General features: G+C 37.5%; 1 protein-coding gene across 2 annotated transcripts; it reads right to left on the bottom strand.

The window, feature by feature from the left end:
* Nucleotides 1-5,500: 5,500 nt before the first annotated feature.
* LOC128508605 (CD209 antigen-like protein C) lies at nucleotides 5,501-23,642 on the bottom strand. 2 transcript variants are annotated; one of them, XM_053480002.1, is made up of 6 exons: nucleotides 23,414-23,642; nucleotides 17,074-17,304; nucleotides 10,914-11,047; nucleotides 10,712-10,818; nucleotides 10,345-10,472; nucleotides 5,501-5,845 (listed from the first exon to the last, which is right to left on the bottom strand). In XM_053480002.1, exons 1-6 carry the CDS (start codon nucleotides 23,565-23,567, stop codon nucleotides 5,742-5,744), a joined length of 858 nt encoding a protein of 285 aa, XP_053335977.1. In that variant the 5' UTR covers nucleotides 23,568-23,642; the 3' UTR covers nucleotides 5,501-5,741. The 2 variants fall into 2 exon arrangements, with proteins under 2 accessions (XP_053335977.1, XP_053335978.1); XM_053480003.1 differs by having other exon boundaries at nucleotides 10,345-10,466.
* Nucleotides 23,643-23,834: the final 192 nt, after the last annotated feature.

Genomic DNA, 23,834 nt, shown 5'->3' with positions numbered 1-23,834 from the left:
TAGATTTCTTGTTTTGCCAGTTCTTGTTTTTGGTTGTTTAGGTTTATAGTGGTTTTGCTTGTGTTTTCTTTTTCTTTATTAAAAACATCAAATCTTAACCTCTACACTTATACCTCACCTGCTACAACCACGCAAATGTGACACCTACACAGATGCACATGTACAGTACTGCTTTGCTTTGACATACAGCAATTCAATCAAATATTGTCTTTTCACAGATCTAAATAAATGATTACAGTTCCTCACAGGATCAGGCTTATGATCAGTTATAACGCAGCCCACATCTTGTAGAAAATGGCTGGGTTCTCCACTTCCCCAAAACCTTAAGAAGAGAATCAGAGGATCTGCTGTGTTTCTCAGATGTAGTGAATAATGGAGCAGAAGATTTTAATGTGCCTGTTCTAAAACCTTTTCTTTTACATAGCTAATTGACATCACTTTCTATAACAGATGTCAGGGTGTTGTAACTGGTCTGTAACTGCACTTTATCTGTAGTCAGGTTGGTGAATTTGATCCACAGCACTGTTCTACAGGAGAACATAGCAGCACTGCACTCCGTTTGTAACATCTGCTCCATGCAATCTTTCCTACAGATCTGGCCTTTAAAAACGCACGTTTTCGGAAAAGGACCATGTAGGTTTGGATTTTTTTTCTCCCTAAATAATAAAAACCATCATTTAAAAACTGCATTTTGTGTTTACTTGTGTTATCTTTGACTAATAGTTAAATGTGTTTAATGATCTGAAAAATTTAGGTGTGACAAACATGCAAAAGAATAAGAAATCAGGAAGGGGGCAAATAGTTTTTCACACCACTGTAAATTAGCTAACACTACTTTAGTATTAAATTATTTCCCTGAAACAATGATATATTGACCACGTTTATCCGCAATAACATTATGCTGCTCAAAAGAGATGTTTGGATTAATGAGAATTGAGACACCCCTAGCTTTGGCCTGAAAGGTTAAGTGGTAGTGCTGACCTCCCCAACGCGACATAAGGCGAGAATTATCAGAATTGCGAATGTAAGTTTCTTGTAAAAAGGCGATTGCAGTGTTAAGTTGTTTAAGGTGTGAGAGCACCTTCCTTCTCTTAAACGGATGGTTTAAACCCTTAACATTCCAGCTCACAAAGTTTAAAAAACTATTTATTCTCCCTGAGAGGAGATGCAGGTAGATAAACATGAATAACACTTAGATGCCTAGTGTCAGCCTTAACACTAGAAGCGCCGCTACACTCAGTGTAGTTACCAAAATCTTTGATTTAGTTCTCATTCAGTGGCCACACATCGCTTCCACATTACCCTGGCTTTCATTACATGAGCAAAAGCAGTGAAAGAATTCGCAGGTTTATAATACACCGCGGCAAAGTGAACAACGTTCCCGCCTTTTAGGCGCGTAGTCCATTGCCTAGCAACACTGAACGAAAAGAGGAATAATCGTGGTGTTTGGTTCGGTTATGACATAGCATAGTTTATTATCTAATGTGGTAGATCTGATTTATTCAAACACAATAATGAGGCTTTATATCCTCAGAAGGGGTCATTACATTGTGTTAGAGATAATGTTTAGTTCTTAGTCTGTATAAATACTAACCATTGAACCACTAACCTGTTTAGATCATAGTCTGTCAAATCTCCTCATCTGTTTAGATCTTAGTCTGTTTAGCTACTAACCTGTTAATCCACTAACCTGTAAAGTTCTACGTCTGTTTTATACCTAGTCTGCTGTGTACCTAGTCTGTTCGTCCCTTTGGTCTCTGGAAACTAGTCTGTTTAGCTAACGTCTAGTTTTGCAGCTAGTGTGTATAACAGCCAGTAGGCCTAGCCAAGTCTGTCTCATGTGTTTAGTCCCTTGAAGGTCAAGTCCCTCGTGTGGTTAGTCTCCCTAGGTATAGCATTTTTGGTTTGTTTAGTTTGTTCTTGTATGTTTAGTTCCATGGTATGTTCAGTTCCCTGGATGTTTGGTTATTTTGTGAGTTTGTTCTCTGTTTGTCAAATGCTCCAAGGTAAAGCCAACTTCCTTTGTGCATGTTTTAAGTTTGGTTTTGTTATCATTAAAAAGGACTTTATTTAACAACATCCCCTCTGCCTTGCCACCATCAAGCCCACAGTCCAACATCTAACATACGTGACAGTCATCAGACATCGATGTCATTCCGCAGTGCCTGTGTTTTGCATCATTATAAGAATGAAATGCAGTAGGCTGTTATCATAATTTTATTAAATAAATAATGAAAACATTTTAACAAATTACATTTTTACATCCCAGTAACACCCCTTTTGCGCTGTACCACCGCCAGTAAAATCTTCTGAAGATGATGAATAGATTTATTGCACGCAATTTTGGTCAAGCGATCTCTCCAGAAAGTCACAATGGCCTGAAGAAGCTCATCTTTGTTCCGTGGTTTAGCCTCACGTCTGACAAACTCCTTCAGCACGTGCCACACCATCTCTATCAGGTTGAGATCAGGAGACCTGCATGTAAGGAATACAAGTTAGAGGAAATTGTCATGTAAACATTTCATAAACAAGTTAATCTAAAATAATAGAACACAGGGCGCAAGAAACATACTCGGCTGGTGTTTTCACCCATTTGATCCCCACCTCAGCAATACACTGTCTCGCTGCTGATGCTTTGGGTCATTGTCTATAGAACGTAAATTAAAAGAAATATTATAAAATACATTAATGATTTATGGACACTATAAAACACATATTCTGCTAACAGAAATTACAAAATATCACGAGCTCGTTATTTTTTTACCTTCGAAGAAGTGATGAGGTCCTTTAAAGTGTTGTTGATTGTGTGGCGACAGTGTTTTTTTTTTTTACAAATTTTATGATTTCTTTATAATAATGCCGGTCCATAATTCCTGTGAATTTATAGTAATAAATATGGTATTTAATACCATAATTCCCTCCACACTTACCACCAAGCTGGAGCACCTGGGACTCAGCTCATCTATGTGTCAGTGGATCTCCAACTTCCTAACTGGCAGACCACAGGCAGTAAGGATGGGCGGACATGTCTCAGCCCCTCTCACTCTCAGCACTGGAGCCCCCCAGGGTTGTGTTCTGAGCCCCCTGCTGTACTCTCTGTACACCCACGACTGCGTGGCCACTACCAGCTCCACCACCATCATCAAGTTCGCTGACGACACTGTTGTGGTGGGCCTGATCACGAACAATGATGAGACGGCCTACCTGGAGGAGGTTGGAAATCTGGAGAACTGGTGCCAGAGGAACAATCTCCTCCTGAACGTCAGTAAGACAAAGGAGCTGATAGTGGACTTTAGTACAAAGCAGGTGAGGAACTACCAGACCCCCGTCATCAACAGGAGCCCAGTGGAGAGAGTGGACAGCTTCAGATACCTCGGTGTTCACATCACGCAGGACCTGGCATGGTCCTGTCACATCAACACCGTGGTAAAAAAGGCCCGGCAGCGTCTCTACCACCTCAGACGCTTGAGAGACTTTAGACTGCCCTCCAAGGTGCTCAGGAATTTCTACTCCTGCACCATCGAGAGCATCCTGACGGGAAATATCACGACCTGGTTCGGGAACAGCACCATGCAGGACAGACGAGCTCTACAGAGGGTGGTGCGATCAGCTGAGCGCATCATCCGCATCGAGCTCCCTGACCTGCACTCGATCTACAACAAGCGGTGCTTGACCAAGGCCAGGAAGATCGTGAAGGACCTCAGCCACCCCAATAACGGACTGTTTACTCTGTTGCGGTCTGGGAAGCGATTCCGCTCCTTGAAGGCCAACACAGAGAGACTGAGGAGGAGCTTCTTCCCGCAGGCGATAAGGTCTCTCAACCACAACCACACCACTATGCAGAACTACACAATATTTTCATAATTGGTCAAATCCATCAATCTTCTTACATCCATGAACACTATGGACAATTACACGCTCACCTTCCTTCATATATACACTACATGTCGTACGTTACATCCTGGACCATTGCACAAAGACACTTTAATAACTTTGCACACCTACCTTCACAACTACACTACATTTTACAGTTTTACGTTTACATCCTGGACCAGTGCACAAAGTCACTTTAATAACCTCTGCACTAAGACACTTTGTTCCATGCATATTTGCACACACCGTAAAGTATATTTCAATTTGCACAGTATATTTCTATTTTGTACATCCTATTTCTATTTTTATTTTTAGTTCAATTTTTTCATAGCACATTTCTATTTTTATTTTTAGTTCTATTTTTCCTAGTTTAATTTAATTTTGTAATTTAATTTCTATCGTATTTCTTTTATTCATATTTATTTCTTATTTGTAAAATTTAACTCTCTTCTAGGGTCAATGGCAGTCGTATAATACATTTCACTACATTTCGTACTGTGTATGTTTGTGTATGTGACAAATAAAATTTGAATTTGAATTTGAATTTGAATTTGATAAGTTGAAAAGCGACTGTATCTTGTTAAGTAAAATGTGCTGTACATTATATTGAACTAAGCACATCAACACAAAGCGCTCCAAAGCCACAGTTATTTCGTCAGCAAATATTACATTGTCAAAGGTCTCTTTGACAGCCATCCACTGCTTCACTTTGTTGGTGTCCTGAATCATAGTCAGTGCTAAACAAACAAACAAATTAACATATAGATAAATGTGTATAAAATATAATGTATAGTCGCAAACATTATTATAGATGCTTACCGGGCTTTGCCATAAGTCCATCTAAGTTTTTTTATTGCCCTTCTAATGGTGCGAATTGATAATTTCAATTGCAGTCCGATCTTAAGCTCATTTTAAATCTGTCTTGCAGACCATTCATCATCCTCATGCAGCATTTCTTCAATTCACTGAAGTACAGCACTATACAAATTTTGACATTTTATTCGATGTCAGATTAATGTAAAATCTTAGATTTTAAATAGTAACACAACCTACCTGGTCACTTTTAATGGAGTTGGTGTTCTTATTGCAGGAGTCAGACAATGAGAATGCCTGACTGTATCAAGAATGTCCTGATATCAGAGAAAAGGTGATCTGCTGTCCACAGAGAACCGATCTTGATACTCATCTCAAAGTAAACAGTCATGGTTAATAATGTGGCAGAAAGCTCGAGCTCAGAAAAAGTTATAGGCTAGCATTTAAAAAGAGAGCATGCAGCATTCAAACTAATCCATATGGGTGGGACAGGACCCACCCAGTTTTTAAGAAAGATGATATTGGACCCACTCACTTTTACCATCTCTAATTCAGCGCATACTGTATAGTATGTCAGTCAAATCCATAATGTTTAATGTCCTGATTTCTTCCTGATTTCCCAAATTGCTTAATGTCCTGATTCTATTTTGCCTTTTTTTGCTTTTTTTGGAGAACGCGCAAATTTCTTCGTCTAAGAACAACAAACAGAATTCAGCTCAGAACAACTAAACTCTGACACAGGTACGTTATCATGTCTTCCAGCTTGTTCAGTGTGTGGAGTGCAAGATGTTTAGACATTCTTTCTCCATCGTTAGTGGTAATTTTACTTGTGATAGGTGTGTTAGTGAGCACTCTGACGAAGAAAATATCAGCAATAGAGGAGCGCGTCCAGACTTTAGAGAGGGTTTGAGAGCGCGAGAGCAGTGTTATTCCCGTAGCGGACAGTCTGGGTGCCGCAGATAACCAGCCCCCGACTCCGGCATTGTGGCCCTCACAGCGGGATGAGTGGGTGACGACTCGGCGGCATACTCGTTCAGCCAAAGCTAACGCTAAGGCTAGCCCACCGGAGCACACCTCTTCTGTACGTGTCCAATAGGTTTGCTCTCCTCAATGATGCACACGCTGAGAAACCTCAGTAGCGGAGCAGCTATGCTCATATCTACATAGAAATAGCATACATGAACTGTATCAGTCAGAATTTAGGCCTCATCACAGCACAGAGACAGCACTTGTTAAAGTAGTAAATTACCTCTTATTGACTTCTAATCAGGGTTGTGTAACTATGCTTGTGTTACTCGACCTCAGTGCAGCGTTTGACACCATTGATCATGGGCTTCTTCTTCACAGATTAGAAAATGTAGTAGGAATTAAGGGTACAGCCCTCTCCTGGCTCAGATCCTATTTAACCGATCGTTATCAGTTCCATCAGATGCCCAAATTCCTACTTTAAAAGTTTCTCATATAGTTTTTGTAACGTCTTAACAGGGACAAACCAATGAAAGACATGGCAATGCCTCGGGTTAAATGGTCTTGACATTAATTTAATTTCCTGATAGTGGGCTATCTGATAGTGTTAACTATGCAAATGTCCTAATTCCTAAATATGCTCATACTTTCACTTTACAAAAGGCAGCGTTTTTATCAAAAGACTGATGTTCTGTGTTCAGAACGGGCCGGGTCGTGATACCACGACACTCCGTGTAATCATTCGGTCGCACCGGTAAATGGTGTCAGGGCCAAAGACAAAGCGCGCTGAAGAAGACACAGGCAAAGTCCAAGCCTCTGTCTGTCTAAGACACCGGCGAGAAAGTGAAGGAGAGCGACACACATCAGTTTAGCGCGCGCTCTCGGGTTAAAGTGCACAAAGCACAAACTCTCTCTTCCTACTAATAATCCTCGGTAATGGCATAAGCCCAGAGAGCATCTTTAGTTTTTTGATTTAGTTTCCAGAATCCTGTCCGTTCTCCGTTAGACGGCTGAGCTGTTTTTTTTTTTTTAGTTCTTTTTAAGTTTATTAATTAATAATCCCACGCTATCTCCAAACAGAAATGTCTTCCTGTGTCTGTCATAAGCTCTCATAACTCCTATTTCACTGACCTCCTCTAAAGCCCTGCGTCAGGGCTATTATAATCAGTAAAACATCTCGTGGTGCGGATCTCCACACCGCACTCCCTAACAATATAATAAGTAAAAAAAAAAAAAATGTAAATTAAGGATGTCTTGAAACATAATGCAGTAACTCTTTATTTATTTAAACACAGTAAAGATGTTAATGTCTTGTACATTCCTTTATACGTCCTTTCTGTTTGTGCTTAGGTTTTACTGTTTTTCATATACATACAATGTTTGGACAACAATGTTCTGGAAGCGATATTAAATAAGGAGAATACACAATTTTGTTTCAATACAGTTTTATTAAATCAAGAATATTTTTATGTTTTGCTGACGAAATACATTTTAGGCAGACACGTCTGCCTCTGTCTTGTTAAATAATTTTAAACCCCCCATTTCTGCGAATTACCCCATCAGCGAAACCGATTTGATAACTTCACACCTATTATGAACAAAAGGTGGAAAGTGGGGTTACAGTTACTGGGGGGTCCAGGTGTCACCTCGGAGCGCGCTGTCGCGTTGTATTCAGCGTATAGACTAAAACAAAATCATGTTTGCTTCAGCATTGGAAACAATATTGTATTAGGCAACTTTAGTAAAGATTATTCACTTTTGTATTCTTTGAATTCGTCTTTTTGCACACACACATGGGCATCTTTAAATTTTAACAGAAAATAATAGTGGGCTGGTAGGAACGTTATTTTTTATATAACGTAAACGGCTGAATGAAGTTAAATGAACACAATGAATTAATAATTGCGTTTGCTTTACATTTGAGCACTCATTGAGCTTTTTCATTTTATATACTACCATATCATATATTTGTGTCTAATACTGTTTTATTTATATTTTACAACATTACACGCAGTTTGTAATTTACTTGCGATTGTACTTTTAAAATGTAACCTACGTATCTACAGTATTAGCATATTTAACAACTTCAGCAGTGAATGCGAAGTTTGGTCGGTCTGGCTTTTAGATAAAGTTCTTATTTGATATAATTTTATTATTTAATTAATTATCTTAATTATAAATATGATTCTTATCCTCTATATTCTTGTCGAGTATAGTCCTTCAGAGCAAGCACTGTGTGAGAAGATTCTGCGGAATCTCTTCTCACCTTTCATTCACGATAGGTGTGAATTTATTAAACTGTGTGCGCTGTTGGCAAATACTGTAGGGTTTTTAGATGAATAAACAAGACAGAGCAGATGTCTATCCCTGAAATAGATAGGTTTAAATGGATAGATTAATGATAGCAATTAAATCAGACTTAATAGTTGGATTTTATACTTCTCTTTTTATTTACTGTATGAACAGTCGCCTAAGGCTTTCTTCATGTTATTTATCTCTCTATTTATTCTCTAATTATGACTATGGCTCACATCGGAGCGTGCTGGCATGTTGGAAAAGACAGTGTTTATCTATCGAGTAACCTATATAAGTGCGAGCCGCGGGTTTATACACGCGGATAAATGAATTTTAGATTGATCTTTTTTAGGTCTAAATATTCATTTTAATTAATAGCCAGGTGTATTACAAAGTTGTTCTCTGCACGATGTATCTGCATGGAGAGATTGTGTGTGTGTGCACAGAGAGTTTGTGTGTGTCTGCGCGCGCGTCTCATACTGTACTGTAGGTGTGTATGCACGGAAAGTTTTTGTGTGTTTGTGACGTTATCTTCCCCTTCAAACATGCTTCCAACCAACCAACCAACCAACCAACCAACCCTGGCCTCCAAACTTAGAAGCTACGTGTCAAAGCCGATAACTGCTCCTTTGATTTGCTGGTTACGCTGGGGCGTCGACTGTTGATCAGTCTAAAGTAGCCTGTAAAAGCCAAGTTCTTCCCCAAAAATAGTGTAAATTTCTGCAACAAACACTAACCATTAAACACAAATATATAAATTAGATTTTCTTTACACATAATATTTTCATTATATATAAACTCATGCTAAGGTACTTTTACCACGCTGAAGTACCATTTAAAGCTATTCATTCATTTCTTTTTTATTTGCTTACTTACTTACTTACTAACTAATTAAAGAATGATTTGACGATGCGAAAGCGAGTTGACGCCCATGCACCAATCACTAACCTTTAAAATGTTGGATTTTAATCAAAATGGCCATTATATATATCCGTGTTTAATTAAATTCTTAAAGCATCGTGTTCACCGATGGGTTTACTGCATAAACACAGTTTTTTTTTTTTGTATTGAGTTTAATCATGCAGCACTTTTAGTATTCATAACAAAAGCAAGCCAACAGAGTGATTAAAGTACCCGAAATAACACAGAATTTTGATCCAGCATAAACAACTCAACGATATTTAAAGCACATGAACACAATTAAACAATATTATTTTAGGCCTATTTGCACACGCGCTGGTGCGTTACTATAATAATAACAATAATAATAAATTCGGAGCACTACTAGTACCACTATTACTACTACTACTACTACTAATAATAATAATAATACTGAATGGAGAAAGTGCAGTTAACGAAGTATCATAATTAAGGGAGAAAAGAAAACGAAGAATAACTACATATCAGTATTTACAGTTTGAGCTCGACACGTTTATAAACTCCGTCACTTGCTGCCAATGGGCGCCTAAGTTAGGGAACACATTTTCGCCTTCAGAAGACACACAATACTTCAGACTGAAACAAAACTGCCCCCTACAGGTAATGAAGGGCATTTTCACAGCTTGCCGTGCGCAGCCGCGGCAAGTCGCGGGATCCCTTTTCTCGAAACGTGCCTTTTTAATGGCCAGATCTGTACTGAGCTCCAACAGATGTTAACACTTTTGGATTTGAAGATTTCAGCAGGAGAGAGTGCAGCTTCAGCATCAGTGACCTCCTTATCAGACTCATTAGATGTGTCTGTGCCTTCTGTTTTTTTTTTTGTCTTCCTCCTCGGAAACCTGCTTATCTCTATCACTATGCTGTTCTGTGTCCTCCGCCTCATTTTCAGGAAAGATATGATCCGGAGCTTGGCTTACTGTAAATCTTCTTCTCATTTTTGACTGCTGCAAACAGGAGATGTGACTAATGATGTGCAAGTCAGCAACACTGAATTAAATGTGTCTTATGCAAGCCTTGCATGTCTGAACATGTCTGTCTTTGTTTATTGGTTTCGTTTGTTCAGGTAAGGAGACACACAGGCGCAGAGAGAAGCCCCTCAAAGTGTGTTTATGATTTTTGTTTTGACCCTAATATTGTTTTATGACCATAAATTATAACTGGGTTAAAACTGACCCTACCAACACAAAGGTAATAATTTTCACCAGAGGATTTTATAATTTAGAACAATTGTTTATTTTTTTATTTTTAATTTTTTTTTATATTAATCAAATACAGATTCCTGACAAACTTAAAAAGCCCTAATGCAATAAACAAAGCTAGGTAGTAGTTTTATGCATTTAAAAAGTAAAACGGGTTGGTGCTGACCCTAACACAAGAGAAAGGGTTTTTGGATCAATTTGTATTGGAGTACCTTCTCACTATAAAATAATGAACTTCATTGTGAAAGACTTTTCTCACAGATCCAGTGTAGTTTACGAGAGCATCTGTTGTCATTCCAGGCGATCTTATTTGGTTCACCATAAAACTCAACACAGTCCTCATTACTATTTAAATCATTCGGTTCCCCTTTTTTCCAGAACCTGAAACTCAGAGAAATAGAATCAGAAACAGATCAGTGTTTAGTTTCTTTCAATTCCACAAATTTAACCAAATTCTCTTAGCCTCTATTTACTGAGATGTACATTTGAACCCAACGTAAATATAAATATAATAAAAAAATATGTTTGAAGTTTTCCAAGATGTAGGACAGTTATACTTTGTTGCATTTAGAAAAAAAAACACTGATTAACTTAAAATAGATACAGAAAGAATAGTAGTTTCTTACGCAGTGGTCAGTGGTGTTCCATCCACCCATTTCCACTCTCCCTGTGTATCACTTTTACTCAGACCAATCCAAACCAGAAAGCTGCCCAGCTGTTTAACCATGAACTCCTGCAAATGTCAACACAATGAAAAAGGCTTTAGTCTCTCTCTCTTTCTTCCTCTCTCTCTCTCTTTCTCTCTCTCTCTCTCTCTTTCTCTCTCACTTGTTCCTCTTTGCTGTTTATGATCACCAGGTCTGCTCCTTTGTCTCTGCAGTTCTGTCTGCTCTCAGTCCAGTTCTTTAACTCATTAGACACAAAATAAATACTGGAGTTGAAGCTGAAACACCTCCCTTTGTCTATGGAGATAAGTTAAGAGAATTTAAAGAGATCAAAATAGAGTTTCTGATCTATTTATCCAGGATAGACAAGGTTTACGTTTTATAGTATTAGCTATATAATATTAATATGTACAACTCAATCATTTATTATGTATAATATATAAAAATATTGGGGTTTTATCGCAGTTTGTTCTACACTGTCCAAAATTAATTAAACAAAAATAAAAATAAATATGATCATAAACAAGGTAAAGCACATTATGAAAAAACACATGGCATTTCTGCAGCACTACAGCTTGTACTTCTGTATAACTTGATAATAGGTTATTGTTGTATTTCTCTCTTTATACCCTGACTGGATAAATAAAAACAGCACGCACACTCTAAAGAGAACTCTATGTGTGGACAATAAGCACTTATATAGACATTTACATTTTAGACACTGGGTGTGGAACTGGCCGCGGTACGTATATTATCTCCAGGAGGAAGGTAAGGTTTAGTGATTGGGAATTAATGTTGAGGTGATCAGTAATTAATCAGGTGTTATTACAATACAGACAAAGTTAGCTATTAGTTCTCCAGGAGAAATGTAAGACTGAGTAAGATTCAATAACTATTGTGCATTTAATACTGACTTGAGTAGTGAATGTAATTACTAATTAGTAAGTAATAATGAAATAATTATTTTGTAGTTTATAATAGTAGACTATGTTTTAAAAAGCTATTCATTTATTCTTTCTTACTCCTTACAGTTCCATACAGTATGAGTTAAGAATCACAACTGTAAAGTAAAGCTTCCTGTTTTTGTATCGTTGCCGCGAAAGTTTTGCGTTTGTATTAGCGTTTAAATTACATAGCTTTTTCATTTATACAATAATAATATTAATAGCAACTAGTTTTTACACCTCATACTATTTGGCTGTGCCGTTTTCTGTGCTTTTTGGAGAGTTTCTTCTTCTAAAAACAACAAACGGAATTCAGCTCCAAACAACTAAACTCCGACTCAGGTATGTTATCATGTCTAATATTCAGCTTGTTCAGTGTGTGAAGTGCAGGATGTTTAGACATTCTTCCTCCGTCGTTAGTGTTAATTTTATTTGTGATAGGTGTGTGTTAGTGAGCACTCTGACGGAGAAGATATCAGCGTTAGAGGAGCGCATCCAGACTTTAGAGAGGGTTAGAGAGCGCGAGAGCAGCGTTATTCCTGTAGCGGACAGTCTGGGTGCCACAGACGGAGATAACCAGCCCCCAACTCCGGCATTAGAGCCCTCACAGCGGGGCGAGTGGGTGACGACTTGGCAGCATACTCGTTCAGCAAAAGCTAACGCTAAGGCTAGCCCACCGGAGCACACCTCTTCTGTGGTTCACGTGTCCAACACGTTTGCTCTCCTTAGTGATGCACCCGCTGAGAAACCTGAAAGAGCTCTGGTTATAGGAGACTCTATACTGAGACATGTGAAATTAGCTAGACCTTTAGGGGCGCCAGCGGCAGTGGTTAGGTGTATCCCGGGAGCCAGAGCACCGGACATAGCAGGTAATCTTAGGGCTCTAGGATAGCATAGGTTCTCCAAGATAGTGGTACATGCTGGAGCTAATGATATACGCCTTCGTCAGTCAGAGGTTAGTAAGAATGACTTTATAGAGGTGTTTAAATTAGCGAAGGCGATGTCCGATGGAGTAGTATGCTCTGGTCCCATCCCAATGAGACGTGGTGACATAACTTACAGCAGGTTATGGTCGCTGAACCGCTGTATGTCCAGGTGGTGTTCCGAAAACAACGTGGGCTTCATTGATAATTGGAAGACCTTTGAGGGCAAAACTGGCCTGTTAGGGCGGGACGGTGTCCATTCCACTCGGGAAGGTGCTGCTCTCTTTTCTTGCAGTATAGCTTATAGTCTCAGAAGAGGCCTCATTAATCGGTGACAATCCAGAGCCCAGGCCAGGGAGCAGACAGACAGGCTAAACCAACCGTCTGCTAGCTGCATAGAGTCGTCACTCAGGGTTCATCATATTGAGACTGTGTTTGTTCCCCGAGCTAAAAACAAATTTAGAAAGACTCAGAAAGTCTGTTTTAGTAATTTAATTAACATAAGGACCACAAACTTGTTATAGTAAATGAAATTATCACGGATCAGGAGTTTGATATACTCTGTTTAACTGAAACCTGGATTAAACAGGACGAGTATGTAGTTCTAAATGAAGCTAGTCCTCCTGGATACAGCTACATACACCAGCCTCGGTTAACTGGTAGAGGAGGAGGCGTCGCAGTTATTCACAATGATATTTTGATTATTGTACAAAAACACAGACACAAATTTAATTCATTTGAAATTCTTTATAGTAACATAAGTGTATTTTAACTATATTAAGTCAGCTCAGTCGATCCCGCTAATTGTCATTTACAGACCTCCAGGGCCGTACTCTGAATTTCTTAGTGAATTTTCAGATTTCCTCTCAAACCTAGTCGTTTCTGTAGACAAAGTGTTAATTGCTGGAGATTTTAATATTCATTTTGAAAACCCAGAAGACCCTCTGAGAACAGCATTTATGTCCATACTGGACTCGGTAGGAGTAAATCAGTGTGTAGTAGTACCCACTCATAAAGCAGGTCACACTTTAGATTTAATAATATTATTCGGATTAAGTATAAGAAATTTATTCACAATTCCACTATCTGAAGTTATATCAGATCACTGTCTTGTCTCAATTTAAGTGTGTCACAGTAATAATGTACGCACAGCGCCGCGCTACCGTATGAAACGTACATTCACATCAACTACCAAACAGAGTTTTATCAGTAATCTCCCAGAGTTCCCAACTTCGATTAGATCACCGTCTGACCCCACAGAACTCGATCAGGCGACTGAATATTTAGAGTCGACATTTATCTTAGATAATGTAGCTCCAGTTAAAAGAAAAATTATTAGAGATAAGAAACTTGCTCCCTGGTATAACGATCACACGCGCACTTTAAAACAGACCGCTTGGAAATTAGAAACTAAATTGCTAGTATTTCAAATAGCATGGAAGGAGAGCATCCTGAACTATAGAAAAGCTCTTAGTGTAGCTAGATCAACATATCTCTCCACTCTTATAGAAAATAACAAAAATAATCCTAGATTCTTATTTAATGCTGTAGCCAAATTAACCAGAAATAAGACCACTGCAGAAATCTCCACAACAACATCATGCAATAGTGAGGACTTCATGAACTTTTTAAATAATAAAATTGTAAATATTAGGCATAAAATTGAGGTTTTGAAACCGAACAATGTAATTGATGCAGATGTTAATCTAGCCATGTCAGATCAGAACCTAGAATACTTTACTCCCCTTGAAGAGAATGAACTAATTTCACTCATCTCTTCTGCAAATTCATCAACCTGTATATTAGATCCTGTACCGACACATTTTCTTAAACAGATAGTACCAGCAATAACAGAACCCCTGTTGAGAATAATTAATTCTTCACTCAGCATTGGTTATGTTCCAAAATCTTTTAAATTAGCAGTTATCCAACCAATAATTAAGAAACCTGCCCTCAACCCCTGTCAGCTGTCCAGTTACAGACCAATATCAAACCTCCCCTTTATCTCTAAGATTCTGGAAAAGATAGTAGCGGAGCAGCTATGCTCATATCTACATAGAAATGGCATACATGAACTGTATCAGTCAGGATTTAGGCCTCATCACAGTACAGAGACAGCACTCGTTAAAGACCTCCTATTGGCCTCTGATCAGGGTTGTGTAACTATGCTTGTATTACTCGACCTCAGTACAGCTTTTGACACCATTGATCACGCTATTCTTCTTCACAGATTAGAAAATGTAGTAGGAATTAAGGGTACAGCCCTCTCCTGGCTCAGATCCTATCTGACCCATCGTTATCAGTATGTAGACTTAAATGGTGATTATTCTGCATGTTCTCTAGTGGAGTTTGGCGTTCCGCAGGGTTCAGTTTTAGGTCCACTACTTTTTTCCCTTTACATGCTTCCTCTGGGCAACATAATCCCTAAGCATGGTATTAGTTTTCATTGTTATGCTGACGATACACAGTTATATGTCACCTGATGAGAAAAAACAGCTTACTAAAATTGAGCAATGTGTGCAGGACATAAGAAATTGGATGCTAATTAATTTCCTTCTGCTAAATCTGGATAAGACAGAAGTTCTAGTCATAGGACCGCATACAGCTAGGAGTAAAATTTTAGATCACACCATAACTTTAGATGGCCTTTCTGTTCCATCAAATGCAACAGTGAAAGACCTTGGTGTGATTATTGATTCCAGCCTTTCATTTGAAGCTCATGTAGATAATATTACCAGGATAGCATTCTTTCACCTCAGAAATATTGCCAGGATTAGAAATTTATTGTCGCTAAACGATGCAGAAAAACTAGTTCATGCTTTTATTACCTCTAGGTTGGACTATTGTAATGCCTTACTGTCTGGTTGTTCAGCTAGATGCATAAATAAGCTTCAGCTAGTCCAGAATGCAGCAGCGAGAGTCCTCACTAGAACCAGAAGATATGAGCACATCACCCCTATCTTATCTTTACTCCATTGGCTCCCTGTGAAATTTCGCATTGATTTTAAAATACTACTCTTGACATATAAAGCATTAAATGGTCTCGCGCCGCAGTACCTGAGCGAACTGCTAGTGTCTTACGATCCGCCACGCCTACTTCGATCAAAGGATGCAGGCTGCTTGTCAGTACCGCGTATTATGAAAAATACAGCTGGGGGCAGAGCTTTTTCTTACAAAGCCCCAAAATTATGGAATAGTCTTCCAAATAGTATTCGGGACTCAGACACAGTCTTAGTGTTTAAGTCCAGGCTAAAAACCTATTTATTTAGCCCAGCATTTTTATAAATAGATTTGCCATAGGTAAAGGAGCAGATCTGGGGGACTCATGGACGTAGAGTATTATGGTGAACTGGTATGTTTAGATGCTGTCTTCCTCACTCTCATTGATCACTCAGGTTTGCTGACGGTGAGAAGATTGTTTGCTTTACATGTCAGGAAGCCCTCATGTTTGTGTTTCCTTCTGGCTCTCCCTTTTAGTTATGCTGTCATAGTTAGTCCTGCCGGAGTCTCTGCTTGCACTCTACAGTTAATATACATTCACATTATACATTGTGTGACTATGACCATACCTAACTGCCATCTCTCCTCTTCTTCTCTTTCCCCCCTCTTTTTCTTTCCTCTCTCCTCCTGTCTCCCCCTTTCACTCTTTCTCTCTCTCTGTCGAGCTACACATGTCGTTCCTGAGCTGCTAGTAATCCAGACTCCCTCTGCCCTCCGGACCTGTCTGACCCATCCTGGTGCCCCGCTTCTGGCTGAAGATCTCGTCACATGGATGCCCCGTGTGTCTCTCTGGGATGCGTCTGGTGTCTGGGAATGATTCTCTCTACCTAGAAAATGGTTCTGGCCTTGACTGGTGTTGGCAACTGTTTCTCTGGGGACTTGACAGTTTGATAGTTCAGGACTGGAACTTCTTACAAGTCTACCTGGGTCTTCAATAACTACCTGGACTCCATATTAACATCAATTAACATCAGCTATTATAGCTGAACTGCCTCAAACCCTACACACTGTATAAATGCAGATCATTTACTGCTTTCTGTTTCACCCAAATGAGGATGGGTTCCCTGTTGAGTCTGGTTCCTCTCAAGGTTTCTTCCTATTACCATCTCAGGGAGTTTTTCCTTGCCACTGTCGCCCTCGGCTTGCTCACCAGGGACAAACTGACCATTTTGATTCATACTAATTCACATTTCATACAAACTTAAATAATTCTTTTGACTGTGTAAAGCTGCTTTGCAGCAATGAAAATTGCTAAAAGCGCTATACAAATAAAATTTAATTGAATTGAATTAAAGTGTCACCAATATTAATGTGATGCTTTCATTTTAAGACCTTGGTAAAGGTATGCAGAGTAACATGTGAGAGAATGTGAGCTAAATCTTGCCGCTCCAATTTTAAGATGGCACATGGATTTATATATTTCCGCTAAGGACATTTAAGTGATGTATGTACTTACACACACCACCAAATGAACCACCAAATGTCCTCAGGCATCCATATCTCTCCACAAGTAACTGGTCTCTCTCCATAGTCACGTTGTTGTAACTGGTCTGTACCTGGCTGTATTCTGTTTTTAAGTTGCTGTATTTAATCCACATCACTGTGACAGCAGTCAGCAGGAAAACACACAGCAGCACCACACACACAGTGGTCAGTCCGTAGCACTTGCTCCATGCAGTGTCTCCTCCTAGAGGTAAACAGACACAAAACCACATCTTTGTCCCACCACATATAGATTTAGCATATACCGTTTATTCTCAACAGTCTTATTAATATCAATAAAAAATCTATAAAATAAAAATAAAAGAGTAATAAAAAGAGTGTTCTATTGTTTAGTTTAATGTTTCTTAGCAATTTCCATTTTTAGCAGGTGCTTTTGTTAGCCATCAACCAGCTTTTTGACATGTATTTGAATATTTTACTGTTCTTCGTAGCATGGTCCACAACTTTTCAATAGGGTCAAAGGCGTCAACAAAATGTTAACACATTATATCCATACAACAACTAGCTTGGGTGTGTGTTTGGGGTTATTGTCTTGTTGAGACACTTAGTTTTGTCTAAGTTTCAATATTAGAATTCCGGAATAGTCCACATCGTTTACGATTCCATTGACTTGGCAAGAAAAAGAGAAGAAACCTCTAAAAGAAAGGTCTGCCAAGCTTTTAGCATTATTTACAAGCAGGCTTGAGGCTGTTGTTGCTGTCAAGTGTTTTAACAAAGTACCAAGTAATGGGTCTGAACACTTCTATAAATTGTATATTGTATTTTTATTTAAAAATCAGACTTTATTTTTAAATAAATTAACAAAACATTTTAAACACCTGCTTTTACTTTGTAATTATGTAGTATTGTGTATGGAATAAAATTAGAGGGGAAAAGATTTGAATCCACTTTAAGATAAGTGTGAAACATAGAATATGGGAAATCTGAAAGGAAACCTTTCCCTTGACATTGTATAATCCATATAAATGTCATATCACACTTTCAGTTGTGTCAGATTATTAATTATGAAGCAAACTAAATTATAAACAGATGTTATAAACTGTTTGCTAAGTTTTAAAATTATAATGTTTCCACATAATTGCAGATTCTTACACAAACTATTACACAAGACATTCCTCTCACACATTCAACAGTTTCATTTGTATTTTTATGTCTGTTCCTTTTTTTATGCACTTCCTGAAACAAATACACATTATAATGTATAATACTATATAATAATGCATTATTAAGGATTAATAAGCTGATACTTTAAGAAATGTTGGCATTCTTTGCAATGTCAATGGATGTGAATGCCAACATACCTTTGACAAAACAGTGTATGTCTGAGTAAAGATTACTATATCATATGTTGTTTCACACATACTGAGATTGTGGGAATTCTCAGCACTATATGTAACATAATATTTTTTTTTCTTTTTTTTTTCTTTAGTCTTTAAATTTTCTAAAATGTTAACTTATTTACTAATCTAGTTTAAATATAGTACAATATCAGCAGGTCATACTGTAGGCCTAACATCTGTCAAAGGACATATCCTGGGAACTGAAGTTTAATTATTGCATCACACATTAATCACAAGAACCTTCTCTCGCTTTCTTTTCTATCAGCAGCACTTTTTCAACTTAAACAAAGACATGTGAGTAAAGCATTTTTTTTTTGTTTGTTTGTTTTCCAAATAATGGTAAATTAAAATAGAAATTTATGTTAATAGTTTTAGTTGCATATGTATGTATCATAATGGGCAAAGTGTCATTCCACGGACATACAATGCCATGACATCTCAATGATATGTGGCCAATGACATACTAAAATTGTTCTTTAGAAAGCAAAAAATATTGGTGATGCACAGTCTAAAAATAGTTTTAAATGACTTTGTAATTTTATAACTGCTTCCTATAGCTTAATACTAGTGATGGCTGGATGAATCCATGTAAGGCTTATCATTATTATGGAAATAATACTGTTTCAAAATCAGAGTAGTATTATTATACAGTAATACAAAGTAATGTTCTTTGACTGTGCATGTACATATATTTTAAGAATTCATACTTAAATAATTCTTTTGATTGTGTAAAGCTGCTTTGCGACAATGACAATTGTTTAAGCCGCTATACAAATAAAATTGAATTGAATAAGCTATGTGTAATACAGTACAATATAGAAATTGACTGTACAGTATGTGATGTGAAAAACTCTCAACAAATTTTCCAACTGTAAAAAATTTTGCACAGCTCTATTATTATTTGGTGATCTTTGGGATTATTGTGTGATAATTCTTTTCTTTGTTGTTGACCTACTGTACACTGTAAACCCTAATGCTCAAAGTAATTAAACATATTGAGTACTGTTTACTTAAATAATTACAATTAGTTCAAATTAATAGACCTGGAGTAGAATTTAGAACTTTTTGGTATTTATGAGTTTGTAGAAATGAAACTTTTTAAGTTAGCTAAACAAATTTGATATTTTATGTATCTGTAAGTACTTAAGTATCAGTAACTGTCACCTTAAAGTTGCACCAACTTAAAATCATTCAGACTAGCTTGTGTGCGGACCAGATTGTCTGCTGTAGCGACACATTGCCGGGAGCAGCCGAAAGACCAACAAATAAAAAAATATATAATTGATATTTAATAGTATAGAGTTAGGCTAAAGAACAATTAATATGAATGAGTACAACAAACTCAAAAACTCATAGTTTCGTTTACCTAAAACTGGAAACATCATTACTTAAAACATTTGATGTAACTGATTACCTTAATTCTTTTGAGTTTTGCCAACTTATTCGAGTTTACAGTAAAATGCATACAGAGCTTGTGTTATTGTTCACGTATACGTAAACAATAACATAAGCTCTTTATGCATTTTACTTTTAACTCACAGCTGATTGCACAATATAGCAGCCCTGTGATCAGTCTTTAACAATGAACAGTGCAGTAAAATAACACTCAAATTATAATGCTAACTATCTCAAGAGAGTGCTCTGGAATTACTATTACTTTTAGTATGCTCGTGAGGCCCCCAAATCTGTTCTTTTACCCAAAGTAAACATATTTACAAAGACTTAAAAAAATTCATAGGTTTTCTGCCTAGAAATAAAACACTGAGACTGTGAGTCCCACACACTATTTGGAAGGCTATTCCATATCTGTGGGGCATACATATGCAGAAGCAAGCTTTGCCCCTAAATGAACTATTCATTATATGAAATACAAATAACTAACCTGCACCTTTTGAACAATGTAGGTGAATTATAGAATACCAGCAGTTCACTAAGGTAATGCAGCCCAAGATCCTTCAGTACTTTATAGGTCAATAGTGGGATTTTAAACCTAATGAGCAATTTCACTGGGTGACAATGTAGTGTGGACGAGATCGGAGTGATGTGCTCATGTCGTCTTTTGCCGCATTCTGAACTAACTGGCGTGAAATAGTGTACCAATATTTTTTTCACTGTTACCTAGTGATAAATTTTGAGGTGGACGATTAATCAATTTGTGATTAATTCCATGTTGCAAGTAAATAATAACCATAACTTTAATATTTATGTTTAATGTTTAATATTTTAAACTTTTTTTCAAGCATTTTCTCATTAAATAATTATTTTATAAATAGAAATGATCCTACACAAAAATATTATAAGAACAGCAGCCATATGTAAGAACAATATTGCACACAGTGTTTTCTCTTCCTAAGACCCCCAAAATTCCATAAAATAAAATAAAATAAATGATATTTTACTTCTCAGAAAGCTTCATGCATTTATTACTTATTTTAACATGAAAACAATGTTCATTTAAAAGTCTGTAACAAACTGTTTACAACTTGGCAATTGGTGTTGCCAGACTAGCCATATTAGCATCTACTAGCTGTTACAATCATTTTGTACTAGTTTCTGGGACCATGGATTTAGGGCTTGGCATAAAACTCGCTCTGAGATGTTTTACATGTTTGTCAAGCTTACACCATTATATCAGATAACCCGACTGCTCTGTGATTAAAATTAAATAAGAGCCTTATACTGTGTGGAATTAGACATGTGTAAACCTCACAACTAATTATCTTATTATAGCCATTGTAAAGAACATTTTACAGCTGTCAGCTACATGGAATAATTTTTAATCATGTTTAAGCTTAATAAAAGTTTTTTTTTTTTTTTTTTTTTTTAAACATTAGATTGCATGTTTGACACAAATCAAACTGGTAACTATGTATATGTATTGTCACTGATAATGGAAGTTTAAAGCTTTTTTTTTTGCCCAAAATGTCCTACACAAATGTTAATAGTTGACACCTGGACATGTAAATTATTTGCTAAAAGCTAAATAAATAACAAAATCAAAAATAATATTAATATTTATATTCTATGGGGAATATTACCACACTCTAAAGATTATAACTATAACCATTATAGTGATCATTTATTTATTGCTTATAAATCTCTTTCAGTAGTGGGCAAAGTACAAAATCATTTACTTAAGTAAAAGTAGAAATAGTCAAGGGAATTTTATTCAGTACAAGTAGGCTTTTACTTATTTACAATTTTATTCGATTAAAAGTATAAAAAGTGATTAACTTTAAATTTACTGAGCTCTCTTTCTTAGCTCACAGTAGCCATTAAATTACAGAAAAATAGTCTCTCTCTCTCTCTCTCTGCACATCCGCTGAGTGTGAGGAGAGCAGGTGGAAGGCTGTTTGCCGCTTTACCAAGCTTAGACAGACTTTCTGCTTTTTCGCCACTTTTTGTTTTATTAGTAAATGTTATTAACAAAATAAAATTAATAGTTTAAAATGAGAGAGTGATCAGAGCACAATGGCCTCTAGAGCCGGTGGTTAGACACTGTCTCTCTGGCATTATGTCAAGTGTGTGCCGGAGAATGGTGTACAGGTAGAGAAAGTGCTACTAGTGGTGGGAAAGCTGGCCGAGTGTGAGAATATCTTCTCTGCCTCCTAGATGAATAAAGCAATGGTTTAAATTTTCAATTGTTTTAAATAATCAAGAACAGACATTAAATGTAAATTCTTAGTGCAAAAATGGGGACAACGGTTACACTGTTTTTGCCACCATGGAGCGACTGAGGTATTTTGAGTGTGGGCACGTTGGACACAAAAGGCTGAGCTGTTCCCACAGAACTGTGCAGCTGGGGAGCTCAGGGGGTGACTCAGCCGGGAAACAGGAGGAGCAGCGTGGGGCCAGCCAGCCAGAAAACACCAGGGAGCCCGAGTCTGCTGCAGGCCGCAGCAACACAACTAAGTCAGAGCTCACGAAGGTCAGTCCTGAACACACTGGCACCACAAAGACACACACCGCACATGGCACTGACACGAACACAGCCATTACTGTAAACAGTGCGGCTATAAATCCTGATGCACGTACAGTATTTAGCGCTGACAGCGACCATGCAACGTCTGCACCAGAGAGACACAGGAGCCACAGATCTGCACACCACCACCATGACCCAAAGAAAACACTGCAGCCAAACTCAGTGGGAAAAGGGACGAGACGCCCACCCCAGAACCCATCACTAAATAGAAAACATGCAGTCAGACTCTGATCGCAGCAGCACAGGAGACCGAAGAAGCAGAATTTAGCACAGCACACACACACAGAAAGAACTGCAAAGAGAAGATAAGGAACAAACAAAGCAGTTCCTACAGCTGACCAAAAGAGACAAGATGGTGGTCAACAAACGTTTCCAGGAAGCTATGAGACCAAAAAATGTCACATCAGCTAACAAAAAACTGAGCCCTGCTCTCAGCAAGGAAAAATAACAGGCCATGGAGACAGAGAGTAGCCTGGGACAGAGTAACACTATGAACACACATACACTTATAACTCATAACATAAACTGGACTATGAAATGTTATAAGGCGTATGGTCTTTGAATGAAACTGAACTAAGACTTTAAAAGAAGTTAAGGTTGTTGGCGGGGTGTTTTCCCTTTAAAAAAGAATTGTAAATATTTTATTACATTGTTTGTGTACATTATGTATGTGTGTATGTATGAATAAGTGTATGTATGTGTGTATATAAATATGTATATATAGTGAAAATGTAAATAGTCTTTCTTTAAATTGTAACAATTAAGTATGTGTAAAAACTCCACTAAATATTAGTTTCTGCCTTGAACACACTTTCCCAGAATTCACTGCTAATTCAGTTAAACGGTTGTAACTGCTGGTCAGCTGAATTTTTTCTAACAGGCCCTGGTCATACATAGATACTTGTTCTTAATTTGTACACATTGAGCAAATATAAAACTGATGCAAACATAAAACAAAATCATTTGTGTACCTGAGCGTTGAATTTGTAGTTTATTCTTTGTATCCGTTTTCTCCATCAATGTGTCATAGCTTTTAAAATCTGTAGTTTTATAGATGACCACGGTCATGTCCTCCTCGTCTCCTGTATTCTCCATGCAGTTGACATTGGAAGCACACTGAAACATCTCCAAACTATAAAAGACTAAAACATTACATTACTGTGTCTGTGAGAATACGACTGTGTGGCACTTTACGGATGAGTTGTATGTTGTGTAAATGAAAGTGCTGCTGATAGAAAAGGAAGTGTGACAACAAAAGTAGTTTCCTGTGATTAATGTGTGACACAATCTAACTGCTGTTCCCAGATCATGTCCTTTAACAGATGTTAGGCTTTTAAGCTGCTGATATTGTATCAAATTAGTTTTGTAAATGAGTTGACTTGTTTCTGTGAA

This window comes from Clarias gariepinus, chromosome 20 (assembly GCF_024256425.1).
Source record: "Clarias gariepinus isolate MV-2021 ecotype Netherlands chromosome 20, CGAR_prim_01v2, whole genome shotgun sequence".
Lineage (NCBI taxonomy): Eukaryota > Metazoa > Chordata > Actinopteri > Siluriformes > Clariidae > Clarias > Clarias gariepinus.
This window is presented reverse-complemented; position numbering and strand designations above follow the sequence as displayed.